At 36.9% G+C, this 21,794-nt stretch overlaps 1 protein-coding gene across 4 annotated transcripts in view; it reads right to left on the reverse strand.

Moving 5' to 3' along the window:
* LOC137386849 (tuberin-like) overlaps window positions 1-21,332 on the reverse strand; it is a 40,455-nt gene extending 19,123 nt beyond the window's left edge. For all 4 annotated transcript variants that reach the window (XM_068073021.1, XM_068073019.1, XM_068073020.1 and 1 more), the window contains exons 1-17: window positions 21,259-21,332; window positions 15,191-15,349; window positions 14,932-15,018; window positions 14,471-14,578; window positions 13,691-13,831; window positions 12,896-13,032; window positions 12,223-12,387; window positions 11,193-11,276; window positions 10,927-11,053; window positions 9,263-9,406; window positions 8,893-9,048; window positions 7,327-7,430; window positions 6,589-6,670; window positions 6,317-6,469; window positions 5,563-5,676; window positions 4,368-4,585; window positions 945-1,053 (exon numbers count right to left, since the gene is read on the reverse strand). In XM_068073021.1, coding sequence (XP_067929122.1) covers window positions 945-1,053; window positions 4,368-4,585; window positions 5,563-5,676; window positions 6,317-6,469; window positions 6,589-6,670; window positions 7,327-7,430; window positions 8,893-9,048; window positions 9,263-9,406; window positions 10,927-11,053; window positions 11,193-11,276; window positions 12,223-12,387; window positions 12,896-13,032; window positions 13,691-13,831; window positions 14,471-14,578; window positions 14,932-15,018; window positions 15,191-15,304 — 2,043 coding nt within the window. In that variant the 5' untranslated portion in view covers window positions 15,305-15,349; window positions 21,259-21,332. The remainder of the gene's footprint in view (window positions 1-944; window positions 1,054-4,367; window positions 4,586-5,562; window positions 5,677-6,316; window positions 6,470-6,588; window positions 6,671-7,326; window positions 7,431-8,892; window positions 9,049-9,262; window positions 9,407-10,926; window positions 11,054-11,192; window positions 11,277-12,222; window positions 12,388-12,895; window positions 13,033-13,690; window positions 13,832-14,470; window positions 14,579-14,931; window positions 15,019-15,190; window positions 15,350-21,258) is intronic.
* Window positions 21,333-21,794: the final 462 nt, after the last annotated feature.

Here is a 21,794-nt window from a genome sequence, read left to right on the forward strand (position 1 = left end):
CAATCATCACATCAACTATGAAAGCACCCGCAAACAGCCCTTCAACATAACGGTTAAGTATTAAAATTAAACGACTGTACACACCTACTGAGAATAATCGCGACCAAAAGTGTTAATTTCCTCCATCATTTTGCAATCAGTTAGGTTTTAGCTCTTTTAATCGCCATTTTGTGCTACCCAGACCAGACAAAATACATACCAAATGATTTCTCATAAGATTTTCTATCCATTAAAAACATTTATCCAAAAACAAAAACTATCCCAGCAGTCGCTGGTGGCATGTGAAGCCGGAGTTTTTTAGAGCAAAATTTGGAGTCAATCTCTGAGGCCAATTCCTCAATGAAAATGGTTTTATTGTTAAAAGTTTTAATATCATTAGAAATATTTGATGCTCAGATTTCTAATGATGTGCAATATGCATGGCTTAAATATATGATGCAGTAAGTAAAGTCTATTTGGAGTTAGTCCAATTTTTACTAAATGGTCTAGGCAAGAAAGGCAGGGGTGTTTATACTTTCTGGCCACGACTGTATGTTCAGATGGTACACACCTACTGAGAATATTAGTACAATATGAATATATGTATTAAGAACAAATTATATACTGTGTGTATAATTATATAACTATATAATTATATACTGTGTGTACAGCCTTATCAAAATTTACAATAAAACAAGATGATTTTGGTGTCATTTCCAGAGCGTAGTCTCAATCGAATACATTAATAGATGTAGGAAATAAAATAGCTAACATTTTATTTTAAAAGCCTATATCAAGCATTCGTCAAATGTATATATTCCCACATACGAAGAACCAAAATGAAAATGAAAAATATTGAAGAGAAAGCATTTCCTACAATTCAGCAAGTCAGCAATACTGCGAGAAAAAAAATTACAGTCATTTGAGGGTGACGAGTGAGAAGGCAAATGATATTCTGACAGTACCTTTCGGAGGCAGCTGTTGATAATCTTTAGTATGCTGTTGAAGCTGATCACCTTATGGTCTATAGGCACTGACAGGCTATCCTCAAGCTGCCGATTATGTGGAAGATACCTGCAATAACCAGCTTACAATTCAAGGATTATGTGGAAGATAACGGCAATAACCAGCTTACAATACAAGGATTATGTGGAAGATACCTGCAATGATCAGCTTACAATACAAGGATTATGTAGAAGATGCCTGCAATAACCAGCTTACAATACAACGATTATGTGGAAGATACCTGCAGTAACCAGCTTACAATACAAACTTGTACAATGTGTTTGATTTGGTCTCAACTGTATTTCACCAGCCAATGCTGACAAAGTAAATCGGGCTATGTAGAATCGATGCGGCAAATCAATAGTATGAGTTCTTATGATATAAGAATGTTCTAGACATAGGATGGACAGGATGTTTATGTCTGGTGTGTTCAGTGGTTTTAGTTTATGGGTGTAGCTATGAGGTGGCTGGTTGGGTATACTAGATCTGTTCTGGATTCTGGTCTGTTGAAGTACTTTAGACAGCAGATAATAAGAAATAACGTAAAGTTCGCTGAGCCCAAGGGCTTCTAATTATTAGACACAATTCTCCTTATAAGTCGTCATCCCTTTAGCACAAAGTCTTTCTAGTCTCTTTATATATCTGTCTGATAAATATGACAACCCATAGGGAGCTGCGTATGACAATATGGATAACACTGCTCTAATAAAACAATGATAGCCTTCTTGATTTTATGTCAACTTACCGAAGCTTGATCAAGGTGGGAATAGCGAGTCTAGTTTTTGATATTATACGTTTATCAAACGTTTATCAATTGAACACTGAATAGTTTTACCTTTTTCTACATTTATATTGGTGCTTATGATTGGCTCACGATTTACGAATTGAATTTATGAAGCGATAATGAGTGAGTTTCTGGTCTCAAAAATCCTCGAGGTAACATCATACCACTGGACTGCATGGTTGGCAATTAACTGAAGAGGATTGCTGTCATTAGGAAATTATATGGATGCTGTTGCTTTGGTGAATTCGGTTATGCCGACATCAGTGTTTTGCAACATTGAATAACGTTGTGTCATCAGCATATTTGACTTATTAGGTCGATGGTTTGAGGTCATTCATGAACAAATACCTATATTCCATAGCAGTAGTCCTAAAAGGGCACCTTCATGGGCATCAATCCTGCAGCACTGATAGGATGACTGCTTACCACTGTACACTATACCCTACTGTACACTATACCCTACTGTAAACTATACCACTATATACTATACCACTGTACATTATAACACTGTACACTATTGTACTATACACAATTGTATTATACACTATACCACTGCACACTATTCCACTATATCACTGTACACTATACCACCGTACACTATACCACCGTACGCCATACCACCGTACACCCTACCACCGTACACCATACCGCCGTACGCTATACCGCCGTACGCTATACCGCCATACGCTATACCGCCGTACGCTATACCGCCGTACGCTATACCACCGTACGCTATACCACTATACGCTATACCACCATACGCTATACCGCCATACGCTATACCGCCGTACGCTATACCGCCGTACGCTATACCACCGTACGCTATACCACCGTACGCTATACCACCGTACACTAGTGATAGCTCAGTACCGAGTGACAACAATTGTTGGATGACCAGGTGTGGCAACCAGGTGTGTCCTATTAAAAGCTTAAAGACAGGTTCACACTGTATCGCCGCATTGCGGTGTTGATGCCACAATACTTCAGTGATCATCAATGATAACAATGTTCACACTATCACAAACCCATCCACGTTGGCATCAGGAAATACTCCGTGACGTAGTGTTATCATTTCTCTATTTAAATTTTCGCAAAGAAACTTCTTTGTTTTTGTGCGCTGGAATCAAAAACTAGTCCCGCAGCGACTATCATAGACGGGTATGAATAAATCCTGCCATCCGCAACCGCGAATTACCATTGCCTAAAAAGTTCACATTTGAAAGACAGTCGCCGATGCTCGGCAAAATATCGGGAAAGTTTGACAACTGCAAACTTTCCCGAATGTCCGCGATGCTTCGTCGATGCCATCAGTTCACTGTTCACATAATTGACGATGAACGCCGAAAGGAGACCGCTGACTAACGACGATATAGTGTGAACCAGGCTTTACTGAAGACCAACAGCGAAGCTCAAGTCGTCAAGCTGGTCAGCGTTATATAATATGTCTGATAAACTTATCATAAAGTCCTATACAACTGAGTTACAGCAAACGCCCATAACAATGTAAGTAATACATTCCCAGAATGTTTAAGTTAGGATTTTATGTTATTGGAACAGTAAAATACATGTAAATTGCTTAATTCGCTTCAATATCGTCCTAAACTCACTCCTTTGGCCCAAATGGAACTAATCTTCTCAATTTAAAGACTGTCCAGTTACTGAGGTATTATTGGATTGTATCGAAAACTTTTCCCTTTTTTTCTTATCACTTTCACTTGGATTTGTGTCCATGATTACGGTAATTTTACATTATGGAAGTGCACGCCTTCAATGCCTAATTTCTTCACTTTTTTTCATCACAGCAAGGTCTATGCTGCAAAGAAAAAACATTGGGCATGTCTAAAATAAAGTAATATGTATACCTATTTATTATTGCAAGAAGCGCTAGTTTCGTAAATGATAAATAAATAAATATTAAATACAAAGCACTCAATACACTATATCTAGAGTGAACTGTAGTATACACATAATCTAAAGAACACTTAGCTGTTAGTTAATAACATGGATATCTAATATATATATATATATACATGTCTGTTAAATAACTCGGATACCTCCAAACGTCGTTTGCTCTCCTAAGTGCGGCAAAAGAGACAACGATATTTTTAAGGCTAGCTATGGGATTCTCATTATTTAAATCGAATTTTAGAACTTGCATCGACTTGACGCCTTACGCTATCTGGAATTTCTACATCATACAAGCCTTTACATAAATTCTTCACATTCACTGAAATTTACGTTATACACGTAGGATGTTTATTTTTACATTACGTTCAGGGGCGTCTACTGTACTTAGAGTTATAAGAGATATACAATCCAGTAAAATACAGCATAGAGTTTCTAATCCTAGAATTATGGTTCATAGAAGTATAATAATGAAGTCATTACTATTTAGTGAGGCCTAAACTAATGGTAAAAATCTGAAAACTACATAACCTGCGATATCGTGGAAATGGAACGATACAACTAACTGAGATTGTGGAAATGGAACGACACAACTAACTGATATAGTGGAAATCAAACGACACAATTAACTGATATTGCAGAAATCGAACGATACAACTAACCGATATCATGGAAATGGAACGATACAACTAACCTCTCTGAGATAAATAGATAAGACGCATAGCCCATTCCTTCCAGTCCCACTCGACCTCTCCAGTCAGCCTTGAACTCTAAGAATAGTGTGAGCACCAATTTTTTGATTTTACTGGCTGTGGGAGAAAAGTGATAGCGGCCATAATGAAGGCTCATGTGTGACAAAAGCGCCTCTAGTGGAAGCAGAGCCTGTGTGGTCCGTGGCTCATACAGCTTGCTCTGCAAGTCACCAACATAGCTGCTACAAATCTATATATATTTTCAAAGCTAATATGTGTGTTTGAACAGCTATAGCTATTAAAATCTTGGAATAAAGAATCCGCATCGCAAAAGATTTGATCACAGAGCCTGTCATTCACCAGTCCAATCCCTTACCAATTAAGCCACACAAGCTTGAAGGATTGATTAGGCGATATATGTTGCTATATGGGTGCAAATACGCTACCGCTCTCTGTTATGACGCAACGTCATGGAGAGCGGTTGCGTAATTTTATGCGTGCTCAATCGTGAGAGCAAGTAGTTAGCTCTTATTAGTACGCTTACTCAAATTAACCATTGCCAATATGCCAAGCTAAGAGCAAGTGGCAGGCAACTACATTACCTCTAATTTTTTATAAGCTGATTTTTAACACCCGTGACACGCCGGGCATTCCGCTAGTAGCTTATAAATGAGCGATTCATGGTTTAACACACAAAACCTGCCAATGTTTCAGAGATCAGCAAAAGTACCGAAACCCAATCACAAAATATATTTAACATCAACCAACTGCTTTTGTTTAAATAGCCTTAAATCTTGAACTAAGAAAAGGGAACGCAACCCAAAATAATGTGTTTTACACTCTTATATTCAACCACTCCCAGTTGCAGCAGTGCATGCTGTACTAATCTGTATTACATTGTTTCTTTTTAAAGAAAGCGCAGAAATGACAGACCATGTATTTAAACTAAAGAGTTCAGTCTGAAGAAAACATCCAAGTTTAGATAAAGTGAAAAAAAATCACTAATTTGAAAAATATATTTCATATCCTTTACCTAAGTTAAATAGGAGATGCATAAAACTAAAAGACTTGTGTGGGCAAGAATTGTTAACAATTGTGCTTATTGCTCTAAAACCTTATGGCTTAACTGGACATTACAGATGACAATGGCTAACACTGAGATTTATATATACATGTACATGTATCTATAGATTATACCTTGAATATATCGACGAGGCCAGTAACGGCAGCCAGTATGTCAGCGCAGTTCTGTTCAGTCTCAGCTGTTCGACCAGAAGTACTCAGGTTGGGTCGAGTCTCTCGATTGGCAATCTAATGAATTAATGGATAAATAATGAGCATTTAAGTGACTTACAACTAGCACTATAGGTAGTAATCATGTAGTACATCTACAGTAACTGTAAAGGTAAACACTAGGCTAGTACTATAAGTAGTGATCATGTATTACATCTACAGTAACTGTAAAGATGGTCCCAAGACTAGTACTATAGGTAGTAATCAGGTAGTACATCTACAGTAACAGTAAAGATAGACACTAGACTAGTACTATAAGTAGTGATCATGTATTACATCTACAGTAACTGTAAAGGTAAACACTAGGCTAGTACTATAAGTAGTGATCATGTAGTACATCTACAGTAACTGTAAAGGTAAACACTAGGCTAGTACTATAAGTAGTGATCATGTATTACATCTACAGTAACTGTAAAGATGGTCCCAAAACTAGTACTATAGGTAGTAATCAGGCAGTACATCTACAGTAACAGTAAAGGTAGACACTAGACTAGTACTATAAGTAGTGATCATGTAGTACATCTACAGTAACTGTAAAGGTAAACACTAGGCTAGTACTATAAGTAGTGATCATGTAGTACATCTACAGTAACTGTAAAGATGGTCCCAAGACTAGTACTACAGGTAGTAATCAGGTAGTACATCTACAGTAACTCACCTTCTCAAGGAGTGACAGAATCTCAATGCACTTCTTGCTAGTGCAAGACTTGGCCTGTTCAGCAAGCACCTGCACAGCCCGACACCTGATAGTCACATCCACATCAGCGTATACACCAGCAAATGTCGTCAGCATCATATCCAGGAGCTCATCCTAGAAATCAAGTGTTTTAACAGAGAACATCAACACCTTGGCATCGACTTGAGAATACTCTCTAGCCTGTGATCCAGCAGTCTAATCATAGGAAAAAAATCGTCAAGGTGATGTCTTACCTCATGCAATGTCTTGTTCGTAGCAACAATCTGACTGAAGACATTTAGTGCCTTCAGTCTTATCGTAGCACGAGTCTCAGTCCTGCAACAAAAACACGGGGTGTTAGCGAAGTAACTCATCTAACACAGCATTCTCAATGCTTGAGGTAAGTATCTCTTTAGGAGCGCAAGTACTGGTAGCTGGAGACAGACCGCATGCAGATATTATTACTAGCGATGAGAAAAGTCTGCAAAAGAGAAGAGCTTTTCCCCAATGGTCTCATAAGGCAACAATATAGCTTGAGCATTTAGTTGTCTTTGACATTAAAGAGGTAATAAATACTGTGTGACAAGCAAATAAAATATTTGTTTTGAGACTAGAAGGAAATAAACAGAGGAGGCCTCTTAACTTATCCTCTATATCTAAAAATAATAATTTTTAATAATAATATGTTTTAAAATACATAGAAAAACACAAACAGCCAATTATCCTACAAATGATGCCGACAGCTGCCCACCATATTAATAGTGATGCCCACAGCAACCACCCATGTCACTAGTGATGCCCACAGCAGCCCACCATATTACCAATGATGCTGACGTCAACCAACCATATTACCAATGGTGCCGAAGGCAACCAGCCATGTTACCAATGATGCTGACGGCAACCAATCATGTTACCAATGATGCTGACGGCAACCAATCATGTTGCCAATGGTGCCGGTAACGTACTCACTTACGTAACCAGTACGCACTCACTTGTAGTATTTGTTGAGAAGATTCTCAAGGTTGCTGAGCCAGTCGTCATCACTGGGCCTGCAGGCAACGGCCCGATGCTCCAATAGCATAGTTACTGAGGCTTCCTATATGGAAAAGACGATACATGAGCCTTGACACACTATTGCATGAGTCTATAGCACCTTTAAAGCATTCAAAACAATCAGAACCAGCAACTAGCACATAGGTCTTTTCAAACTCAACATTTTCAAAGAACCAGTAGTGCATGGACATGTGGTGCAGCATTAAGACTTGCAGCAAAACTGATCAAACCAACTACAACGTCTTTGAGGCAAGTGAAAACTTCCAAAAAATGACAGAAATAAACTAAATTCTCGCCCTTTGGTCAAAGTGTGTAACAGTTTATGCAAACAATAACAACAAAATGCAAGGCAATGTGACAGTGGCAACCAATAAAATCCATTTACAAAATGAGGTTTGAATTATTTTGACGCTCATAGAGTTATCAGAGATGAGTAGACCAGTTTTCAGCCAAGTATAGCAACAGCTAGTCTAACCAAAGTGGTGAATGCGCTAACCATTCCTAGACAACTGCAGACAACTGTCATTAAGTGCTAAATTTGGATGGAACACTCAATATCTAAACCTTGTGCCACTTTACAATAAGAATTTGGTGGAAGTATGTTGCATCGAATATGACAAAACAAAAAATAAATCTTTCAACCAGCTTGTCGGTATTACTTAGGAGACAGACACGTACTAAACCTCGCAACCCCTTACCTCATGGCAGGACAACTCTAAGATAACTGCAAATGTAAAACATTAAGTCTGATAACAGCGATAGACATAGTCACCATAAATCTTTGTGTATAAACCGTCACCATGTATAGGCTGCAACCCAAACTTTGAAAGCCGCTTTTTGAGTTAAAGATGTACAGCGTGTACTCCCGAGTTTACGTTCATTTCACATATTAAATTCAACGTAGCCACACGAGTCATTCGCCCATCCCATGCACGCTTTGGCTGACAAGGCAGGAATTGATCAATATGTGTTCTCTCCTTTCCGAAGAAAGTGTCATACTTTCAGCAAACCACAGTAAACAAGTACCAAATCAGCAAACACATTTTGTAACCCATATTATTGAAACGGGCAAAATATCACAAAATTATTGAAAATATGACAAAATATGACGCCGTGTTCAAATTGAACTTTGTGATTGTAGTGCCGAAAACAACCAACCGGAATGTTGCTGCAGTTTTTTTGGCAACAACGAAAAGCAACCCGGCGAAGGGAACTAAGTGCTGAAGATGTCACATGATGCCGACCACAACTGATGACTTTATTACGCCAGTACAAATACAGATATTTCCGAGAGTTTTGATGTTGAATAAACTATTTTTAACATATGCGCATACTAAAAGGTACCTCAAACCCGAAGGTAGAGAGAAGTTTCCATATCAAATTTTTTGACTGTGTGTATAAGCCACATCTCAAACGTTTAAACACAACAGGTTCACAAGTGCAACCTATACATGATAAGAATCTACAGGCTAATAATAAACTAACTCTAAGGAAGAGACACGTACGGGTCGACTCGCTGAGCACATCTCTATGAACTCGAAGAGACGATCAGGAGAGCTGCTGTAGGTGCAACTATCCTGTAGATCTTCCATGGCTGTCAGTACATCATGTAGGTTGTTGCTGATTTTCTCTGTGATGGCGGTATCATGCGGCGCCCCTCTCTGTTATAACAACACATGTTAGGAGGTTGACAACAGTGAAATGCAAGAAAAATTTTGCATGGAAAACTAAAGATAATACCCAAGCGTAAGTTTCTTTTTTCTCTCACCATTTTAATGTTTAGCGATGTGAACCTTATTCAACATACGAGTTCTTACAACGAAATGCGCCAATATTTAGACATGAGCCTGAAGATTGGTGTGACATTACACTGACCTTGATAAGGTCATGGAGGTGGTCCAGTATGTCAAGAACATGGTCCCAGAGAATAGAAGGCTGAGACTTGCCATATTTTCTGACAAGCCGTAGCACTGTGAGTGAGACTTCATATGCAACTTTAGTGTTGTTAGAAGCCAAGGCCTACATTCAATAATAACAACTACATAATACAACAGAACTACAGTTATTAGATATCATCACCTACATATAACAATAACATCATATAATACAACAGAACTACAGTTATTAGATATCATCACCTACATATAACAATAACATCATATAATACAACAGAACTACAGTTATTAGATATCATCACCTACATATAACAATAACATTGTACTATACCCTATCGTCTAATCGCTATAATAGTCGTCCGAATGCACTACACATCAAAACAAACTTTTGTGGCCCCTCGGCCCTAACAAAACAATTTTTTGAGCAATGAAAGACAATACGATTGGTGAGAAATAGCGAGAAACACGCCATGGATTCACTTACAACTATTTAATACAACTGAGCTATACTTGAAAGGAGATAAATTAAACAAGAAAATGATGAATCTGTTTACCTGTAAAAGAATGTATCAATAAAATCTCAAAGTCTAACAAAACAGTCAGATTGCTTAAAGGTTGACTTGCAACAAAATTCACATAACAGTTATTGGGTATCAAAAGATTCACCATGTCTTACTCTGTTGTGTTATAGGTGCCAAATGTGTGGAAAAGTGATTACAAGCTCGTAAAAGCTCAAAAACGAAAAACCGCCGTAGATTGGAATCTATTTATTTTTCTGACGTAGCCATGATAGTTTGGTTATTGTCTTGTCACGTGATGTTCTCCCGTGAATTGAAAAGCCAATAAAAAGCTCAATATAAAACTTATCGTAGCGCTAGTTTATGACAAACACTTTGGGTTTTACCGAAGACCCCGTATCAAATATAGATGCTCACTACTTTACAGTTTTGTTTCGGCTTGAACTAATCGACAAGTCGTAATCTGATCATGTGACCCAATACTTCGCAAATAATTTTTGCAGCACTTTTCGATTATCACAGGTGACCAACCGGCTCATCATGATTATCAGACAATGATATGCACTCCTTCGAGCTAAGGTTAAAAAGTTTAACGAGTTTTTACGGTAAGTTATAAGATATCAGTGCTAAAAGTGACAGCATTACAATGACGATAAAATAGACGCGTAAGAACAATTGACATGGTTTTATTGAATGCGTGAAGAATATTTGTGAAAATATTTCGACGAATAAGGTTGCATGAAAGTGTAAACAGAAACCATCTACCACAGCCAAGTAACATTTGAGCCGTTTTGGAAAGAGAATCCAAACCACGGCGGTCTCGTGTGGCTGCGATTAACTGTTCATTTTTTAGCTTTTAAGAGCTTGTATTCACATTCCCACATATTTGGCACCTACAACACAGCAGAGTAAGACATGGTGAATCTTTTGATACCAAATAACTGTAATGTGAATTTTGTTGCAAGTCAACCTTTAAGAGCTAGGATGATTATAGCATAAGCATATAACACGACGTGCCCCTTTTTTTAAATTTTTCATGTCAACCTGATGAGTTCTGAGCAGAAGGTAATTTTTAGCTGACATAGACAACTGTTTAAAAGGATTGAAAAGAATGAAACAAACTCACAACTTTAAAAGCCGGCAAGACCGCCGTAGCAGACACATGAAGTGTATCGACTCTCTGTGAAGCCCAAAGAGCCATGCCAATAAAGAAGATGGCTCCGTGTTGCAAGACGGAGTCATTCAAGTTCTCACTGTAACACAACAGTCACTCAGGTTCTCATTGTAACGCAGCAAAACTTATTATGTATGAATTGTGATTAAAATGACTCATCTATGACTTTATAAAGCTATTTGTCAAAAAGTTAGCTGAGCTAGAATAGAGATGTAAACCGATTTTGAAGAATGCCAGTGAGGGTGAAAAGTGCACTGTGTCCGAGATGGGTTCCTAGCAGCTCCCTCATCAGCTTCCACGAGCTAAAGCAAATCATTTCTTAATTAATAACAGCAGATGCACGCTTAGCCAACATACCAGCAAAGTAGATAGTTAGTTCAATGCTGGTCACAAACGTGTAGCAAAACAAACGAAACAGTCTTATACAGACAATATTGCAGACAGTATTGAACTACGTGAGTGACCTCTGCTCATAACTCTTTATGAACTCCTTGCATACCACATGCTGAACCGCTTAGTGTGGCTCGGCCCAGCGTTTCTGTATGGCCAAGAGCCGCATGATGTGGCTTTTGTAGACTTCGTACAAAACGTTTCGAATAAGTGAGTAGTTAATTATTTAGCCTATTATGTATTTATTTAAACAAAAGGCAATGATCTCCTGCATGCATCGAGCCAATAGAAAACATGTTTACAGCCAATTGTGAGCTTAGTTTTGCTTTGCAAAAACTTCATTTTTTACCATCATATCTCTTACACAATGACAAGCTGTGTCAGAAAGCATTACAGCTCTGAATGTTTCATTAATTGTAGATAAAATGACTTCTGATGATTATCTATTGAATAATGGTACTAGTGATGGTGATTATTTTATTTTTAGATATAACACTAATAATGCTGTAAGCTATAATAATATCGACTCGAGACACTCTCAACTTGTTACTCAAGGTTGTAGCGAAAATGGGCACTAAAGTGTCTGAGCTCATTCTGTAACACACTTGTAGTTCTTTAAGGCATCAGCTGATGTAACATTTTATGCTCATTAATTTGGTATCAAAATATTTTCATAGACAGCGTGATTCAAAATCTATGACAACTTACATGCACCCTTCTCAAGCATTAGATTTTAATGAATATTTAATAATGTTTCGGTGAAAAAATTAATTTGATAACAAGAGTTAAAAGGCACTAAATAATAAAAAATCATCAAGCTTCTTCAACACCCATGAGCTGAACCCTACAGACGCTCACCTCTGCACAAAACTTTCTGTGAGAACGGTTCGACTGAGTGTCATACAGAGTGGAAGCAAAGCATCAGATTTGACATAGTAATATTTGATAATATTCTCTAGTACGAGCAGACACCGTTGTATCTCCTTCTCACTCCGAGACTTGTTGCAGATTTCACAGCACATCCTACCAAAAGAAGATAAATCTGCAAGCGTATCTACACACCTCGCAAGCATAACATTTAATTTGTCATATGCAGGTTGCCAAGTCCTACTGTTGATATCAGCTCCCTTAGATATTTTCAAGGTGAATTCATTGAGTAAACAGACTGGGGTACAGGCTGATAGTAGGATTTTAAATCAGGTTCTCAGTCTAAAGGCTCATATAATTGATAGACAGCAGCTAGCGTGTCATCCGACTAAAACTGAACAGCTTGTAGAAAGTTAATTTTCAAAAATTAAAATTTTTCATAATTGAAAATTTATGAAATAAATTAAAAAAATTAATCAAAAAGTTCAAACACGAGTGCTGCATAATTAGTTCTTTGATATCTATCAACAGCAGGTAAAACATCAAAGCTCTGCGAGAATTAAAGTGGATTGTTAACGAATGCTTTGGTTCTTTGATATAGATGGCTTTGCAATGCCATGAAAAGGAAAATTGAAATAATCTTTAATAACCGAATAAAACTTACTGAAAGAGTTCCACGGAGCTGTCTTCCTCAATAAAAGCGGCATTATATTTTATGATGTGTGCGAGAAGATCGAGGAACTCTGTTCTTGTCTCGCTGTTGGAGAGATCCTTCAGCCATGCCACCAGCAACACACCAATCTGTAGACAGAATATGGTTGTAAATTTGCACACATTGCATGTACACATTGCATATACACATTGCATGTACACATTGCATGTACACATTGCATATATACATTGCATATACACATTGCATGTACACATTGCATGTACACATTGCATGTACACATTGCATATATACATTGCATGTACACATTGCATATATACATTGCATATATACATTGCATATATACATTGCATATATACATTGCATGTACACATTGCATGTACACATTGCATATATACATTGCATATACACATTGCATGTACACATTGCATATATACATTGCATATATACATTGCATATATACATTGCATGTACACATTGCATGTACACATTGCATATACACATTGCATGTACACATTGCATATATACATTGCATATATACATTGCGTGTACACATTGCATATATACATTGCATATACACATTGCATGTACACATTGCATATATACATTGCATATATACATTGCATATATACATTGCATATATACATTGCATGTACACATTGCATGTACACATTGCATATACACATTGCATGTACACATTGCATATATACATTGCATATATACATTGCATGTACACATTGCATATATACATTGCATATATACATTGCCGGGCTCTCAGAAGCAGCTGACCTGATGATCTATATAGTTGAGATCATATCCGTCCTTGGTCAATGTTCTCAGGATTGCAAGTAGAACAGGAAGATCCTCTCCGTACTCGTGCTTCAGTAGAAGATTAAAATAGTAGTCCCTGAGCATACCCAGCTCTTCATCCTGTCAAAAGAAGTGACGACGATGCAGGTCCACAGCTAGTACCCTTTAATCAGGTTAATAACCTAGGTAACCTTTTTCCTTAATAACCTAATACTTTTTTCAAATAATTGCAATGGCCTATATCTATGGTGTAAACCCATGTCGATGGCAGCGGCCTAATGTCTATGGTAGTAAACTAGATCCATGATAGTGACTTAAATCTATGATAGTAACTATGTGTCTATGAAAGTGGTCTATATGACCTAGTGTGATATGACCTAGTGTCTATAAAAGTGGTCTATATTCATGATAGTGACCTATATTTACATCAGCAACCTGTGTTGATGGCAATAGCCTATGTCTATGACAGTAACCTACATCCATGATAGTGACACATGTCCATGATAGAGACCTATATATATGGTAGTGACCTATATATATGGTGACCTATATCTATGATAGTGACCTATATATATGATAGTGACCTATTATACATGTAGGTCTCTGCCACAGAAATAGGTCACTATCATATATATAATATATACGATAGTGACCTATTTCTATGGCAGAGACCTACATGTATGATTAGGGCAGAGACATGCATGATTAGGGCAGAGACATGCCTATAGATGAAAAAATAATAGATCAGCAGAACCCTACCTGTCCTTTGATTATAGCATGGATAAGGCTGAGAGCAACGCGTCGTTTAGGAGTGTCCTGTGAAACCAGAAGGTCTTGTATAGCCACTGTTATCGCCTCAGGTGCCGTCTGCAAGAGCGTAGAAATTTCTAGAAAACCTGTCGAGAGACACTTTGCAAGCATATAGAAGGACCTGCTGCAGATGCAAACAAACACACAAAAAACTATGAGATCTTAATGGGAACTTTATACAAACCAACAGAGATCCACAAAAACCTTCAACCACAAATGTGACCTCTCTTACAGACACAAAGTGAATTGTAACATCTGCCAGTTATACAAGATGTAGCATCACTTCAAACAGAATGAGACTCATATAAAGTGTGGTGGCCAAAGCAAAAGATTTGTTTTCAAAGGATATACTAAGAGCAATAATACTGAATGTGAAGGAGCGCCTAAATAGGCCCCTAGAATCTACACACCGGTTCCAAGCGTTGTTTCTCTGCTAGCTGAGCTAGCTCAATAATCTTGCGTTCTCGAAGACCAGCAGGACTGGAGCTAGAGATTTCCTGCAATGCAAACTCTACACCATCAAATCAGTTGAAGAGGCATCGAATCAAACAGTGTTGTTAAATTTAAATAAATTTAGCTACAAACAAGTGATACAAGAGTGATACAAAGCAGTCATTTTTTCAGGTCAAAATGTTTAACCATAGACCGTGAGAAGTCAGAGTGACATACCTCAATTTGTTGATTTGTTAGTTTAAGGGCTGGACATTCGCTCGGTGCATGCGATGGCTTACTCCGGAAAAGATTCTTTAATTTGCCCTTCAATCCTCCTTCCTCTCGAGACATGATCAGTATGTTCAAGAACAGTCACACAATGCTCTAGAGTGGCTCCTACATAGAGATAGTGAAAAGCTAAAGTATATAACTAAATCCTTACTCACTTGTAGATTCATATAACCTGATTGCATACAATCATTAGAAATCTTGCCTAATATAACAATGTCTTTCTCGAGATGCAGTAGCAAAATAAGTTGGCAGTAGCAACTACTAAACTGTGCTCTTATTAATGCTTGCCATCAATTTAGATTAGCAATCTATTATTTTATAATTCTACAATTATTTTCGACTTCGGTGGCGTTTTTGGAAGGCGACTAACCATACTACTGATAGCACAGCTGGCATTCATTTGTGCGCTCCAATGTACATTCTTGCCCATGATTGCATCGCTTTCCAACTCTATGAAGTAAGCATCTTGCCAAAATCTCTTTTTACATAAAAATTCTGTTGTCATGGCAACTGTAGATTACAAACAGGTAATTATTAATAACATTCATGATTATTTAAAACTACTTATTTCAGGGTAAAAGAAAAAACCCCAAAGCTCACAATACTTCAACGCTTGTGGTCTGCCCCATCATTCTAGTTACGTGTGTTAAATACATATAAAAGTAAATATGAATATAATAAATATATACTGTAATAATGGAATAAAATGGCTAGATTACTCTATTAAAACAAAAACTGTAAATCTAGCACTCTCATGCTTGAGACAAACATTTTGACATCTTGAATGTGCCATCAATTGATAATCTAGGTTCTAGAAATGAATCTACAAATCTCCGCAAAAGAACCTAAAAGTGGTATTTGTGATAGCATAAGAACAACAGCATTATCAACTGCATTCTTTTGGTCAAAATAGCTTTAATGAACTCATTTTTTAGTTCATCCACAGGGTAACATCATAGTTTGTGTCATTACAATATATATCACTCCACTCACATAAGTATCAAAGCAGTTTTCACGCAGTTCTCGATATCATCACGCATAGAGATGGTTTTTGAGAATTTATAATAATTTTACATCAGCCTTGCTGAGAATTGACAGCCGCAACCTAAGCCTTGGATGCTGCATGTATCTCTAATTTCATAAAGTTGATTGTGGTGAAACAGGAATGTTGATAAAACTGACCCACTTGTGGTGAATTTGCATAATGCAGCACTCTGTAGAAATTCAAAGATAAATTCAACATTAAATATAAATAAGATTTTTATTTTTTTAAAGATGAGCTTATACCAAATTTTAGAAGATTTTATCATAAAGCATGGATATTTTTCTATCATTTTGTGATGTTTGATGATGTTTGAGGTGATCTGACTGCCAGGATGTTTCAGGATTAAAATCGACAAAACTTGATGGCGGTTAAAATGCTCTTGACTATTGCAGCCTCAAGTAAATTACCTAAGACATGTCGTTAGCCAAGACTGTCAGACCCTGAGGTGAATCCAGTTAAAATGTTACCCAGGAGGTTTATAAACTTGAAGCTTTCATGGGAATCACTGGGCATTATAGGCAACATGTTCCAAAAAAGTATTTTCAGTCCCACAGCTAAGGCTTAAGATTCTGTCAGAGATCACGCATCTCCGATTTGTTTGTGCCAACGAAGAGATCTTGAGTCAAGTGGTCCACTTGATAGAAATCTTATCAGAATTATTACATCAAAATAGATATGGATCAGTGCCACTGCAGCAATGTTGATGGCATAAGCACATGACCCCACAAATCATGTAGACGGTTCAACAATGAGAGAGATGGCAAGCCCACTAGAATAGAAGTCAATAAATGGCCTCAACTCAGTACACATTTAAGTGGGGAAAATATATTGCTGTACATAGACAGCATTATGGCTAAAACCAGGTAGGAGAACTTAGCATAAAACTGGAGCCATCACAAAAACACTGAGTAATTAAGAGACCTCCAAGTTAATTGTGTCGTTACATCGGAAATGTACTTAAGCTAAACAAAGCTAGGTTGGAAATTTTCCAGGAAAAACTCAATATATTTCAGATGACCAGGAAAAACGGGTGTTTATCGGGAAAGATTGGGACTTACTGGGAAAGTTAGCAAAACCTACAGTTCATAAAAATCTCTCCTTTCACTATCAAGTAAAATGACATTAGTCTTTAGCAGCGTAATTGACTTTCATTACATTACATATTGAGAACTCAGGATTTAAGCTACATTTACGGGTAGGTTAAAAATTACTTTTTGATTTTGGGTAGATGACAAAAAAGTTTGAGAACTGAAAATGGCTAACGAACATGATGTGATAAAACAGCAGATTTAAAGTCTACCATATTAGAGTGTATTTTAACCATACAAATGGTGAGAAGGTTCAATTTAACTAGAGTAGATTTTCAAGCAAATAATGTCTATATTAAAAAATATTAGTTATATCACTATAAAACTAATGATTTATTGCTTTTATGATTTCAACAATATCAAAAATGCATTCGGTTCGTACGCTGAAAAAATACACCATAAAATACGGGATAATAGCCCGAACCTCAACGAATTTGTAGCTCGATGAGTTTGTATAATCGACAACGGTTGGTCCAATCTCGACAGCGTTTGGTCCCAATCTTATTATAATTATAAGTAAATTCATTAATATTATAATTATTCTATCTTTGCATTATCATTTTATTTATGAAAGTTTATAGTCTTACAGTCTATAGTCCTATTATTTTCTTGTGTTCATTGATTTTCTCATTTTCCTCTCTTGAGCAGTTTATTTATAATTTTGGTATCACCATTATGATAATGATTATGCAAATGCATGCTATCAATTTAAAATTCGTTTAGCTTAGGCCTATATACTTCATCAGATAACCCCTGGAGGCTATTTCTAGTTTGTGGGTGTAAAATTTCTTCTATCACAGTGATATTGGTGGTGTACAGTATAGCATAAATTGTCAATCATCGAATCAACCTTTGTCTAGATTCAGACCAACCTCTGTCGAGATTGGGACTTGTCTAAGTTCGGATTTGTCGATGTTGGGACTGTTTCCCTAAAACACGTTTTCTTTCCTAAACTTCACCAATTGTTTATTTATGCAAACAATTTCAGTTTGTTTCAATTTTCCATCATTTAATTTTTTCATTTTCTAGGCCAATTCGATATTGTAATTGATCGATTTAAACAATGTATTTTTGGAATGATAGTTTTTGACGCTAGCTCACTGAAAGGAACTGAGTTGAAGATGACCCTGATGCTATTTTTTAAAAATGGAGCTGTTGTTTCAGACATTATGGGTTGTACTACATACAGTGGTGTGCATAAACTTGGAATCACCAGTTAAATCTTCAAATATGTATGTTTATATGCTGTTGTCTAAGAAATTCTTTGGAGTTAAGTGCCTCAACCCCATCAATATATATATCATTTGAAAGGGAAAATTCTGAAGAACAAGAGGATGCCAAATATTCGAAAATATTCTCAGATTTTTATCGCTGGGGTGGATTTACCGAAAGGCAGACTTATTGCAGGCTATGAATGTTGTTAGTGAAAATTGATAAAATAGGATACAAACAAACTCTTTTATACAAATTGGTGGCCCTGAAAAGGGCCGTTGGGTTATTGTTGGTCTTCAGAAGGACTGGTAAGGTGTCTTGAGCTGAGCATTAGTATTTTATTGGCCAGCCCTTGTTCTTGATCACCATCTGACACCGTCGAGGCATGCTGTTTACCAACTTTCCGAGCTCTTTAATAGCATCTCAGCATCTCCACGGATTAATATAAATCACTCAGAAATGATTGTGTTAAATCAATCAATGCATTGTTTGAAAGCACATCTTCTGCTGATCAGATTGATATATAATATCTGGCATGGCATCATAATTGGCGGGAAAATAGAAAGCAAATGGAAGATCCATTCGATATAGAGTGAACAAAACAATGTGATTCCAAGTTTATGCACACCACTGTACTAGCGATGTCACACAACTATTACAATTTTCCTTGCATTTGTAAGAATGTGATTTCAAGTATAAAATTATTGGTAAAAACATCTGTGATCATTTTAATCCGGAGTTTCTGATAGCTCATCTTTTACAAAAGCACTACCACCAAAATTGCCATCACGAAATGGCATTTACGTATTGTCGTCCGAACGCCAATGCTATAAACTTTGAAACTAAACATCATTCAAAATATATTTAAGTTACACCATGATGTACACTGTAACTGCGCTATAAACAGTGTAAATTACAATTCAATAAGCTGGTAAGAATTTCTTCAATGATTTCTGCACTCATGGAAAATGTTTTATATATATAACCATCCACAAAATCAATGTTTGTCACCTTTAATGGAAATTCTGAGAGATGGTTATTAAGGTCTACTATTCATCAATGAACAGCCACTCCTAGATGGCTATGGCAACTAGGTCTGCCACTTGAGGAAGATTGACACCTCTTGAAGCCACTTCAAACATATATCCTAAAAGTTTGTTCTCACCAATGATATACAGCCCAAAAGGATAGCCGACGGCTATCATATGGGCGGGTTTAATGATGGAGCTCTATTAGGATTGTGCTAGCCTGGGTTTCAAAGCAAACACAACTCTCGCGGGGCGGTCGCGTTGCCTTGTTAAGTTTTAGAAAACACGAATCGCTGTTATCGTTTCATTAGCTTATTCAGCCAGTAGACCCCGCGGGTCACAATAGCAAACATTGAATTTCTGCAATGTAGGGGTAATACCTAACCAAAATAATGTATCTATTCAAAATAAAACATTTCAAATTACCTACTTTTAGTAATTTTAAAGTTAGTAAAGGTCGTAGTATATGCCTAAAGTTGAATATAATTACCCGAACAACGGCATTTTTTTTTCTAGTTTTTGATTAATATTTTGCCACCCCTAATATAAAATGACAGTCTTTCATCGGTTTCACATTGTTTTCATTGGGACATTGCCTGCTGTCCCATCTACCTTGCCAATAAGATGGGACAGCAGGCAAAGCTGTGCAGTGTAGTTTTCATACTCAAAATCCAAATGCAAAACCGAATTTGAGCTATTTTACGATTGTGACTATTAATATCACGAATGCTTGTGAAAGGTAACTGACTGATCATAACGGTGGCAATATTGGGATACTATATTTATTTGACAACAAAATGAATTCAACAGATAAGTAAAATAACCACTATAGTTCATAATATTCGTAAATTTACAAGGTGCTTTATTCAGCATATTTGTTTGTTCGGGTGCCGTGTTCGGGTTAATCCCAACAGAGCTTCATCATTAAACCCCGCCCATATGAGCGCCGTCGGCTATCCTTGGGGGCTGTATATCATTGTTCTCACAAACCATTGGAGATCGGCATAGAACAAGCAACACACTTGACACTACTGAATCAACACAATGACTCAGACCCATAATTCTTCATTAGTACGAATTAGAGGAACAACAAGTGGTGCCCCTCAGATCATTTTAGTCCTTAACCAGCATTTGTATATCAAAATCGTTGCCTTAACATGCAACCAGGAGAAAAAACAATAAAATGTCATAATTTATAATGTGTGTAGATGGCTAATAGTAAATCCTAAAAAAACATCTAAAATCTAAAACCCTAATGACCAGGCGTTATTTCCGAGGCATACCCCTGTTTAATCAGCTGTAAGAAGGCATGAACCAGTTTTTCTTCTTAATTGTTCAAAAGCATACCACAAGAACTGGTACGTCAAATAAGTCACGTACAAAATGACTTCACGTTTATTTCATTGAACTTTGTAAAGGCATTTTTCTCTTTGATAGACTATTAAATATCAGACACAATAACAACCAAAAGCATCATAATTAGTTAATTATAACAAAGAGCAAACTATTCAAAAAACCAACACCGAACTAAACTTCGAATACAAGTTCAATAAAATGAACGATAAAAACTGTCTCGTCAAATCTATGTGACATTTTTGTTTAAAAAATGTTTGTTGCTTAATAAATAACAATAATGCCCACCTTAAATAAATTACCGCACGTGGGTCGTGGAAGAGAATAGATCGGCTTTAGTACATATACTATCATTATCTGTGCTGCAACTGACATGAACGAAGAACGATTATTGTGCTTTATAATTGGAATCGCTAGCAGCTATAGCTGAATGTACTTGTCCAACCAATCAACTTGAGCTACTTGAATAATTAACCAATGAAAGCCGTCCTATGTAATTTATTTTGGTAGGGCGTAAGATAGGGCACCCCTACCACTTCGAATGGGGTACCGAAAGGACACGAACGAAAAGCCAAATATTATCTGGGTAATACTGTATCCGTATATCACAGCTTTCAAATACATCTACATTACATCAATGATATGCAGCCGCCACATGAGGGGCTGTATATCATTGATTACATGCATTAGCATATGATGTTCATGAAAAGCTAATTAAGACAATTAATATATTTAGATGTTATACACCTATAGGCTATAACATAGCGGCAACAATTGTAACAACCAGTGTCAGTAATGGCTGTCACAATGTAAGTGACAGCCAT

Source organism: Watersipora subatra, chromosome 2 (genome assembly GCF_963576615.1).
Source record: "Watersipora subatra chromosome 2, tzWatSuba1.1, whole genome shotgun sequence".
In the NCBI taxonomy this organism is placed as follows: domain Eukaryota; kingdom Metazoa; phylum Bryozoa; class Gymnolaemata; order Cheilostomatida; family Watersiporidae; genus Watersipora; species Watersipora subatra.